An 11,778-nucleotide genomic window follows, 5' to 3' on the forward strand; every position below is an offset into this window, starting at 1 on the left:
AATATGTGAATGAATAATAATTAATAATACTCTTCACCATTATAATAAGTAGCCTAATATTTAAATGCAGTATACTGCATGTACAGTGGGATAATAATGTTCATCTGTGTAAAAAATACAACAGTGAAAAAAACAGATACTATAGAGTTACACAAATAGGAAACAAAAGGGGAATACAAAGACATTGAATTTCAAAACAGCAAACTTCCCTAAACTACAAACTTTGCTAGAAGATAAAAAAATTGGGATAAAATCTTAGGAACAAAGAACACGGAGGAGAGATGGGTTTGCTTTAAGAGCTAAGAGATTAAGAGATTAAATAAGGGCGTTAGCCAGTGCATCCCATTGGGAAATAAATTTAAAAGAGTGAACAAAAGTCCTGGATGGCGTTTTACACATTTACACATTATAAGCCCTTGTATTTTTAGGCTAATTTCACATACACCTTTGAAGCAGCATAGCACGCCTTTCACATATTTATTTATTCATTCATTCCTTGGATTAGCACAACACCACTCTTACTCGCTGATTAAAAGTCCTGGATGGCTTAACTCCAATGTAAAAATGCATATAAAAGCAAAGGAGAAGGCCTTCAAAAAATACAAGGCTGAGGGATCATCATCAGCATTCAGACTTTACAAAGAATGCAATAAGAAATGTAAGGGTGCAATTAGGGCGGCTAAGATAGAACATGAAAGACACATAGCGGAGGGGAGCAAAAAAAAAATCCAAAGAAATTCTTTAAGTATATAAACAGTAAAAATGGGAGGACAGACCATAATGGCCCCATAAAGAATGAGGAAGGAAATCTGTTTACAAAGGATGGGGAGATGGTGAAGGTATTGAATTTATTCTTCTCCTCAGTCTTCACACGGGAATCGGGGGGCTTCAGTAACCAAAACTGCAGTGTTTATCCTCATGACACATCACAGGAAGCACCCTCATGGCTAACAGAGGACAGAATTATAAATAGACTTGGAAAACATAACATTAATAAGTCACCGGGACCAGATGGCTTGCACCCGAGGGAACTCAGTCAAGTAATTGCCAGACCATTGTTTCTAATTTTTACTGACAGTCTGCTGATTGGAATGGTAACAGCTGAATGGAGAAAAGCCAATGTAGCACCAATATTTAAAAAAGGACCAAAATACATCCCTGGGAATTTCACACCAGTTAGCCTAACATCAATAGTATGTAAGCTCTTGGAGGGGATGATAAGGGATTATATACAAGATTTTAGTAATGAAAACTGTATAATTAGCAGTAACCAGCATGGATTCATGAAGAATCGTTCTTGCCAAACCAATCTATTAACATTCTATGAGGAGGTAAGCTGCCATCTAGATAAAGGAAGGCCCATAGATGCGGTGTATCTGGATTTTGCAAAAGCATTTGACATAGTTCCCCATAAACATTTACTGTACAAAGTAAGGTCCGTTGGCATGGACCATAGGGTGAGTACATGGATTGAAAACTGGCAACAGGGGCGAGTTCAGAGGGTGGTGATAAATGGGGAGTACTCGGAATGGTCAGGGGTGGAAAGTGGGGTCCCCCAGGGTTCTGTGCTGGGACCAAGCCTATTTAATTTGTTCATAAACGACCTGGAGGATGGGATAAACAGTTCAATCTCTGTATTTGCGGACGATACTAAGCTAAGCAGGGCAATAACTTCTCTGCAAGATGTGGAAACCTTGCAAGAAGATCTGAACAAATTAATGGGGTGGGCAACTTCATGGCAAATGAGGTTTAATGTTGAAAAATGTAAAATAATGCATTTGGGTGGCAAAAATATGAATGCAATCTACTCACTAGGGGCAGAACCTCTGGGGGAATCAAGGATGGAAAAGGACCTTGGGGTCCTAGTAGAAGATAGGCTCAGCAATGGCATGCAGTGCCAAGCTGCTGCTAACAAAGGAGACAGAATATTGGCATGCCATAAAAAGGTGATTAATGCAAGAGATAAAGCGATAATTCTCCCACTCTACAAGACTCTGGTGCGGCCCCACCTGGAGTATGCTATCCAGTTCTGGGCACAAGTCCTCAGGAAAGATGTACTGGAAATGGAGCGAGTACAGAGAAGGGCAACAAAGCTAATAAAGGGAATGGAGGATATTAGTTAAACAAAGGTTACGAGCACTGAACTTATTCTCTCTGCAGAAAAGACGCTTGATTTCAATTTACAAATACCATATTGGTGAACCCACAATACGGATAAAACTTTTTCGTGGAAGGGAGTTTAATAAGACACGTGGCCACTCATTAAGATTAGAAGAAAAGAGGTTTAACCTTAGACTGGGTAGAGGGTTCTTTACTGTAAGAGCAGCAAGGGGTAAGCCCCTGAACGACCAGAACATACAGGGATATACAATGTAATACTGACATATAATCACACACATAGGTTGGACTTGATGGACTTGTATCTTTTTTCAACCTCACCTACTATGTGTATGTATAGGAAGAGAAAAAGTCCCCAAATAGTCAAATTAAAGCGCTTTAACACAGTGTCTTCCATGTGTAGACATTTCAGTGTGTAACAACCTCTATGTGTAACAATCTTCACAGCAGTGTAATCCATGCTCCATTGTAAATAAATTAGTGCTCCGCCACCAGCTGAATTATTAGTGGACCTATATGAACATACAGGTCAACTGTGCTCTGCTACAATAGATCCTTAGTGAAGTGTCACAATCCAGTATTCACTCCTTTCCTTGGATCAGCTCTATCCCAGGATGATTCTCTTTAGGTACAGCGTCTCTAAATAGCTCACCATACAGAACAAGGGAAAGCCGCAAGATAATGTAGTATGTTCGATACATAAATACAGATAAAAACCGCTTACAGATTTACTGACATTTCTTATGTACAGTAAAAACCTTGTACAGTATCTGGCTTCTGCGGGATGCGGGTGTATGTTTCCGGCATCTAACTCCGGGATAACAGGAATGACATTTACTGGTCATGCGAATGCGAATCTCCTATTTGGATGTTTGCCTAACGAGTATGGGCAGTAGGGTTAGCACTACTCTGTACAGGAAGCCCCTTTTGGGGAACTCACTACTCCAAACTCAGTCAGGCCATCAAAGACATACTATTAAAGGTATCCCGGTCAGTCAATTCCTGTGAGTTAGGCGTATATGCAGCAGTGACCAACAATTTGAACAGGTTGAACTACATTGTATGGGCATTTTTTAAACATAGATTATCCCAAATGGATGCCGGATAGGGCCCTTGTTGCCTGAAGTAAAAATAGGGAACACCTTTTAAATAAAAATAAATGTAGCCAGGAGCTGGCTATTATGCCTTCCATTCAGGGACAGTGTACAGCGTTATTAATGTGGGGTTGTCTCCCTCTAGTGTTGGCTTGGACTCCCTGTGTCATTTCCTTTTAGACAAAACTTAGAGCAGAACAATACGTCATGGGATGTGTAGTTCCGAATGCTGAAGTTTTAATTCCAGCAGGAGTGGCTTGAACTACCACTACCAGAATGCTAAGAAGAGGAGAACAAAATGCTGGGAGAGGATATAAAAAGGAGGGTTGTGGCCTAGATCGATCTCTTGGGATGCCGGCTTGGATCTGCCAGCGGGAGCTTTGTCAGTGTGAGCTGCTGCCGAGTTGTGGCCTGCACAGCGGAGAGCCATACAGCTGCATCCAGAGGGACCTCTGCAGACAGCATCGCTTCTCACCTCCAGCGACGCCTGCATTTCAGATCCAGGTAGGCCGCGGCGTGATGTGACAGGGTCAGACACCATTCCCAGAGCCAGGATTCAGAGGGAGTTCCTGTAAGAGTCTTCATCATCACCTGCATTGCTGCAAGCAGCTTCTGTAACCAGTTGCCCATTTAAATTCTGTAAGACACTGCATATAGACATCCCTTATGTGCCACTGGAAGTTAGATCACATACTCTAATGAACACTGTATGCAGACATCCATATTCTGTTCACATCTTTACCACCAGCAATCTCATTGGATACAATAATATTTCAGCCATATAGGAAGAATGTGAAGTAAAATAAAGATACACCACAGATCAGCCAAATTTGTTATACCTTATCATCAAGGATTACCCTATTCTTAATACTTCAAAGCTAGCTGAAGATTGGCCGGATTCCAAAGTGTAACACTTCAACCCTTTTATCCTCTCTTTATTCGCTCAAGTGACTAAAGTTGTTTTTAGCACAAAGGGTCCGCTCTCACTTTCTCTGGAACTCTATTAAGAGGAGCCAGCCAATTTAAACACAATGGTTTGCATAATGTTTTTCATGTTATACTGATGTTAATGGCCTGTGGGTTGAGGAGACAGAGGGGAGTGAACCTGACTTAGTAAATTTAGTGTCGGTTCCCTACCCTTCTGCTAGTTTGTTCACATAGGTTACTGTAACGGAAACAGGGTCTGACACAATTTGGTTAATTTTTTATGCTTTGCATTTCTCTTTATTACCTAAAAGGTAAGCAATTGCAAATAGTATTTATAAACAGTGCTATATTGTTCAGATAAAAATACCCTTGCGATTTACAGTATTATGTTTTACACTTTTATGTGTCCCTTTTTCCACAATAAACAAACTTGAACTGTCTCACTGGTATTGTGTACTTTTCTTAACATAGATGACAGTTGGTAAAAATGATTGAACCCAGGGTGTCAGAGCTGAAGGAGTATCTGCAAAGTTGGGGAAACCAGTGGGGTATTCTATGAGCGGCCCTTACGAGGATAGCGCTACATTTGGGGGCTTGTCCGGGATAGCCCATCTGGGCTGCTCAAGCAAGTCAGGTGACATGTCCAGGGTAGAAGAGAAGATGGACTTGGTTGCTGCCACTGACTGGAGTCGAGATCATGGGAGCCGATTGGAGCAAACCATAATCCTGAAAATGGCGGTTTGGACTGACAAAGAGGTGCGACAGTTGATGAGGAAGGCTGTCCCGGAACAAGGGTCTTATCTCCTAGGCCTATAACCCGAGTATGATGACGATTGTGATGACAATTACACTTACGTTCTCTTGAAATGGCGAGAGAGTGTTCCAGCTGAATTTCAAACAAGTACTGTGAGTTTGGCGGAAGGTCTAGAGGCTCAAGTGATCCCATTGCTGCCAGCAAGTGATCCGGAGGAAGAACTTTCCCAGCTGGGATTATCTAGCCCAGCCTCGGAGGCTGCAGATGGCCCCACTACAGACGGACCAGCTACAGATAGTCTGGCTGCAGGGATGCCCCCAGCTTTCTTCTACACTGAGCCGATTGGTCGAGAGCCTGATAAAAAGTCACAACATCTCTGTTTATCAGGGGTATCGGAAACTGCAATCCTTCTCGGGCCGTGCTCCCACACCAAGGGGGGAGGAAGAATTTGACAATTGAATGGACCAAGCTATACAGGCCATAGAAGAGTGGAATGTACCTGAGGCAGTGAAGAGGCAACGGATCAGCAAAAGCCTCAGGAGTCAAGCAGCTGATGTTATCCGGAGCCTGAAGAGGGGAAAACCAGATTGTGTGGCTATGGATTACATTGAGGCCTTGTGTGCAGTTTATGGGAGAGTGGAGAAGCTACCTGATTTGATGTACAAGTTTGAACATACCCAACAGAGTCGAGAAGAGAGGTTGTTGGACTATGTTGTCAGAGTGGATCGAATCTTGCATCATAATTATCCTGAAAAGGGATTGATCCTTGGGAAGCTGATAAAGTCAGACTTGAAAGGATTCTGCAAGGGGCTAGGCCAAATCATCCAATTGTGCTCCGATTGTTGCTGAAGGAAACACAAGGGGCTCCAACTTACCCAGAGTTGATAAAGCTGGTCTTAGAAGAAGAAGCTTCGCTGGATGAGAAAAACCAAGGGTCATGAGATGTGACGAAGGTTTCTCCAAAGGCAGAGAAGGTGACAGCCCAGCCAGCTCGAGTGGATACCGGCATGCAGGAAGAGGAAAGCGATGAGTAGTCAGAGTGGGGGAGTGCATAAAGGCTCCTGTAGAACAATCCACACCCAAAGCTACCCCTGTCAAGTTACCTGTGCAGGCGGCCCAGGCTCAAGACCTGATACTGTCATGAATCTGCAGTAATGTTCATGTTTGTCTGTCTGCTTACCTCTCTGTTGTGTTCAGCTTAGAGACAGATCGCTGTTCACCTGTGCGCTTAAGTAATCTGCCCTTAAGCATGGCTCCACCCCAGCCTCTAACAGGAAACACTATATTAACCTGTGCACTGCAGACCAAGCCTTGCTGATCAATATTGTGTGTTTGGCTTCCTGTGTGCTCTACGTCTGATTCTGTTTACCAACCTTGGCTTGTTCTTTGACTATCCCTGTCTGCCTGATACTCCAACCTTTGGTGTGTTTTCCTGTCTATCCATGTCTGCTTGTTGCCCCGACCTTTGGCTTATCTCCTGACTATCCCTTGTTGTCCTGGACTGCTACTATGGTTCTGTCCACCCGAGCCAGTCCATGAGCCTGAGCTGAGTGACCCCCAGGGCCACGATCTGGAGTCAGCTGCAGCCAAACCCATCCTCACCCCTAGAGGCTCTGGTGAACACCTGCTGGCTCTTAGACTCTACGCCCTGGGGAATCTCATGCTCTAGCTCCCAGTGTGATCTGTGTTGATGCTCCAGTGGACCTGCTTCCTGAACCACCCAAAGCTCCATCCGCAGCAGTCAGCCGTAGGGTTCACTACCTTAGCGGTGCACTGCTGACCCCAATGGTGTGCATCTGTTACCTGGCCTCAGGTGACCTGACAGATACAACAGGCCTTGATGTACATTATGGAAGCTCAAGAGAAAGCATAGGCCGAGAAGACGGATATTTGGAAGTGCTTCCAGTGTGGGTAACCAGGTCACTTCAAGGGGCAGTGCCCACAGAAGGATAGGAATGCAGAACTTCTTTCAGAACTCTTGAAAGTGTTGCAGAAGTTATTCTCAAACCAGAGGGCAGGAAACTTTCAGGGGTCTCAGTGAAGGAGCCAGCTGGGAACCCCGAGAAGAAACAGAGCTCCAAGATGGATAAAAGGAGGAAGGTTAAGAAGAGATGCAAGAAGAAAGGCCTGGGGTCGACACTTTTGTCACCCTCGCAGTCAAGTAACCCGTCACCAGGGTTGGGGTCATGAGCACAGGAGCTCAATGTCTTACCACCACCCAGGGCCACTGTTAATTCTTCTCAGAGTAAGGCGAAGAGAGATCACAGACCCACCTTTACTGGAAACAAATTAGAGAGCTTACCAGAAAGGTTAGTGGGGCCATCCTCAATTATATCTGTACAGGTAGAGGGCATCTACACTAGGGACCTGTTGGATACTGGGGCACAGGTGTGGTCTGTTACCTGGCCTCAGGTGACCTGACAGATACAACAGGCCTTGATGTACATTATGGAAGCTCAAGAGAAAGCTCAGGCCGAGAAGACGGATATTTGGAAGTGCTTCCAGTGTGGGTAACCAGGTCACTTCAAGGCGCAGTGCCCACAGAAGGATAGGAATGCAGAACTTCTTTCAGAACTCTTGAAAGTGTTGCAGAAGTTATTCTCAAACCAGAGGGCAGGAAACTTTCAGGGGTCTCAGTGAAGGAGCCAGCTGGGAACCCCCGAGAAGAAACAGAGCTCCAAGATGGATATAAGGAGGAAGGTTAAGAAGAGATGCAAGAAGAAAGGCCTGGGGTCGACACTTTTGTCACCCTCGCAGTCAAGTAACCCGTCACCAGGGTTGGGGTCATGAGCACAGGAGCTCAATGTCTTACCACCACCCAGGGCCACTGTTAATTCTAAGGCGAAGAGAGATCACAGACCCACCTTTACTGGAAACAAATTAGAGAGCTTACCAGAAAGGTTAGTGGGGCCATCCTCAATTATATCTGTACAGGTAGAGGGCATCTACACTAGGGACCTGTTGGATACTGGGGCACAGGTCACGCTTCTATACAGAGACTTTTATGACAAATACCTGAGACACATTCCTCTCTGCAAGCTTGAAGAACTAAAGATCTGGGGGATTGGAACTGCCAAATGCCCATATGATGGATACATCCCAATCCAGATAGTGTTTGGACTGGCAGCTGTTGGAAAAGCAGAAGCGTTTGATACACTAGCAGTTGTGTGCCCCAGGCTACCCGGGAAGATGTTGCCGATCAGTCTTCGGAATGTTACAGATCAACCAATTACTGTCAGAAGCGGGTATGGAGATCGAGATGCTAAGAGGGCATCTTTTATGACAAATACCTGAGACACATTCCTCTCTGCAAGCTTGAAGAACTAAAGATCTGGGGGATTGGAACTGCCAAATGCCCATATGATGGATACATCCCAATCCAGATAGTGTTTGGACTGGCAGCTGTTGGAAAAGCAGAAGCGTTTGATACACTAGCAGTTGTGTGCCCCAGGCCACCCGGGAAGATGTTGCCGATCAGTCTTCGGAATGTTACAGATCAACCAATTACTGTCAGAAGCGGGTATGGAGATCGAGATGCTAAGAGGGCTCCCTTTGTGGTTAAGTGCAGCGCGTTCCTGGATTTGAGAACAGGAAGCGCAGTGCCCAAAGAAGCACGGTTGGCCAGGTGCTTGTTTGCAGTCCGATGAGCTCGGCCACTGAGGGATGGCCAATGCTGGCAAAGCAGAACTTGCGGTGTTCAGGTAAATAGAGAAACCAAGAGACAGGCCAGGGGTCATACACGGATAAGTCAGTCCAGAGTAAACATGGGGGGCGAGCCAGGGTCATACACAGGCAGGGTCCAGGTACAAGCCAAAGGTCAAGCCGGGAGATCAGGATGCAGAAGCAGAGTCCAGAAGCAGGCCAAGGGTCAAACTAGGAGATCAGGAAGCAAGGTCAAGGCAAGCCGGGTCACAACGGGTATGCGCATATCAGGAAGCAAGGTCAAAGTACACAAGGGAGCTGAGGAGATAATCCAGCAATGTCCTGTGGTCACAGGCTGGTTTAAATAGGGCCACTGGCGCCAGCGTCTGTCTCACCACTTGCGTGCCATCGCTCATGCGCCGTATTGCGCGTGCGTGTGTGCCAATGCACGCTGATGCGTGGCGCACGCTCGTGCACATCTCAGGATCCTCCGTGGGCAACATTTCCAGTACTAGAATGGCCATGTCCCTGACAGTGCCCCCCCCAAGGGGCAGCCTCCGGATGCCTAACCTAGACCACTTTTCAGGGTGCCTGTTATGGAAATTCTGCAAAAGTCTTGGAGCATGAATATTAGCCAACGGTTCCCAAGAATTTTCCTCTGAAGAATACCCCTTCCAATTGACAAGAAATTGAGTCTGCCTACCTCTTTTCCGGCAGTCCAGGATGGCTTCGACTTCATATTCAGTGTCATTACCTATGGTGATTGGTGGAGGTGGCAACTCCTCTCTTCCTGAAAATGGACTTGGCACAGCTGGTTTCAGTAGGGAGATGTGGAATACCGGATGGATCTTGTAGGAGGCCGGCAAAGAGAGTTCAAAGGCCACAGGGTTCACTTCTCTCTTGATTTCGAATGGACCCACAAACCTTGGACCAAGCTTCCTGGAAGGACAAGAAAGTTTGAGATTAATAGAAGACAGCCATACCTTGTCACCCACTTTGTAGATGGGATTCTCCTTCTTCCTTCTATCATAGTGTTTTTTGAAGTCTTCCTGAGCCTTTCGCATGGTTTTTTGGAGAACTTGGTAATTAGTTTGGAAGAAGGTTATTCTATCCTGGACAGCTGGTACCGGAGATTCAGGAATGGTGTTGGGTAGAAAGGATGGGTGGAAGCCGTAGTTTGCCCAAAAGGGTGACTGCTTGGTGGCTGTGTGAATGGTGTTGTTGGGTAGAAAGGACGGGTGGAAGCCGTAGTTTTCCCAAAAGGGTGACTGCTTGGTGGCTGTGTGAATAGTGTTGTTATAGGCAAATGTGGCACAAGGCAGCAAAGAGGCATAGTCTTTTTGGGAGAAGGAGCAGAAGCATCGCAGATACTGTTCCAGGGTTTGGTTTGTCCTCTCCGTCTGGCCATTACTCTGGGGATGATAAGCAGAGGAGAGGCATAACTCACTTGACAAGATTTTGCAGAGATTTTTCCAGAAGCCGGAGGTGAACTGTACCCCTTTATCGGATACTATATTGTCAGGAAGTCCATGTAGTCTAATGATCTCCTTGATAAAGATTTTTGCAGTATCCATGGCAGAAGGTGTACTGAGCAAGTCGGTCCACTACTACCAAGATTGTAGTGAAATTCTCTGATGGAGGTAGATCAACTATGAAGTCCATAGAGATGTTCTTCCAAGGCTGCTCTGGAACTGGTAAGGGTCTTAACAGACCCCAAGACCTGGTTTTGGGACCCTTGTTACGTTGGCACACGAGACAGGAATTCACATATTTTTTGCAGTCAAATCTTAGGGAAGGCCATCACAGGTAACGTTGGGTGAGATCAATAGCTGCCCGGCCAGCTGATGGTCATGAAATCTTTTTAAAGCTTGTAGTTTGACTTCCTGGGGAACAAAAATTTTGTCCTGATGCCACAGGAACCCTTCGTGTCTGCTTAAAGTTGTACTTCCTGGCTCTGTACACTGGAGAGAGGCTTGAACAATAGATGCTCTTAGGTCAGGCTGAATAAGAAGAAAGTTCTGAGAGGACAGGATTGTGCCGGGAGTGGTTTCTTCAGGAGTATCCGGGAACATCCGAGACAGAGCATCCGCCTTTCCATTTTTTAATCCGGGACGATAAGAAATGTGAAAATTAAACCTCGAAAAGAATAACGCCCACAGCGCTTGGCGCGGTCTTAAACATTTGGCAGTCCTAAGGTACTCTAGGTTTTTATGATCGGTGAAAATCATGATGGGATGTGCTGCACCTTCAAGTAAGTACCTCCATTCCTCCAAATCTCCGATCCCCAACATCATAATTCCTCTCTGGTTGCATCATTTTCCGAGAGGAAAAAGCTACAGGATGTAATAATGATTTAGGGCCTTGCCGTTGAGAAAGGATAGCTTCCGTGGCCACTTCAGATGCATCGACTTATAGCACGTAGGGTAATGTGGGATCAGGATGCTGTAGGACTGGTGCTGAGACAAATACTGTTTTAAGTCTGTCAAAAGCTGTTTGAGCCTCTGGGGACCACTGGAACCTGGAATGCAAACGGGTTAGTTGGGTAATGGGAGCTATAATGGCTGAAAAGTTCTTAATAAATCTTCTATAGAAGTTTGAAAAACCGATAAATCTTTGAATGCCCTTTTTGTCTGAGGGGGCAGGCCAATCCAAGATTGCTTTTACTTTCTGGGGATCCATGGCCACTCCTTTAGTGGAAATGACCAGACCCAAGAAGTAGATAGTTTCCTTTTCAAAGTCGCTTTTTTTTGCTTTCACGTACAGTCCATGTGTTCTTAGAATAGTTAGTACCTTTTTCATGTGAACTCGATGGATATCCAGGGTGGCTGAGAAAAGAAGGATGTCATCCAGATATACAATGAGGAAGTTGTCAAGATGGTCTCGAAAAATATCGTTCACGAAATGCTGGAACATGGCTGGAGCATTGCAGAGTCCGAACGGCATTACCAGGTACTCAAAATGTCCGAAACGAGTTTGGAACGCCATTTTCCACTTATCCCCCTCATGGATGCACACCAGATTGTAAGCACCTCTTAAATCCAGTTTGGAAAAGACTCGGGCAGAACGTAAATGTTAGAAGAGTTCCGGGATGAGGGGGAGAGGGTAGTGATTTTTGATGGTGATTTTATTCAACTCTCGGTAGTCTATACAAGGTCTTAGCATCTTATCCTTTTTCTCGGACGAAAAAGATGCCGGCACCGGCAGGGGTTGAAAAGGGACAAATAAATCCTTTTTCCAGGTTCT

At 45.4% G+C, this 11,778-nt stretch overlaps 1 protein-coding gene across 1 annotated transcript; it reads right to left on the minus strand.

Moving 5' to 3' along the window:
• Positions 1–10,944: 10,944 nt before the first annotated feature.
• On the minus strand, positions 10,945–11,448 carry LOC141113375 (uncharacterized). Its single transcript, XM_073606439.1, has one exon. The coding sequence runs from the start codon at positions 11,446–11,448 to the stop codon at positions 10,945–10,947; it is 504 nt and encodes a 167-aa protein (XP_073462540.1).
• Between the last annotated feature and the right edge of the window lie 330 nt (positions 11,449–11,778).

This window comes from Aquarana catesbeiana, linkage group LG12 (genome assembly GCF_042186555.1).
Source record: "Aquarana catesbeiana isolate 2022-GZ linkage group LG12, ASM4218655v1, whole genome shotgun sequence".
NCBI classification, from domain to species: Eukaryota; Metazoa; Chordata; class Amphibia; order Anura; family Ranidae; genus Aquarana; species Aquarana catesbeiana.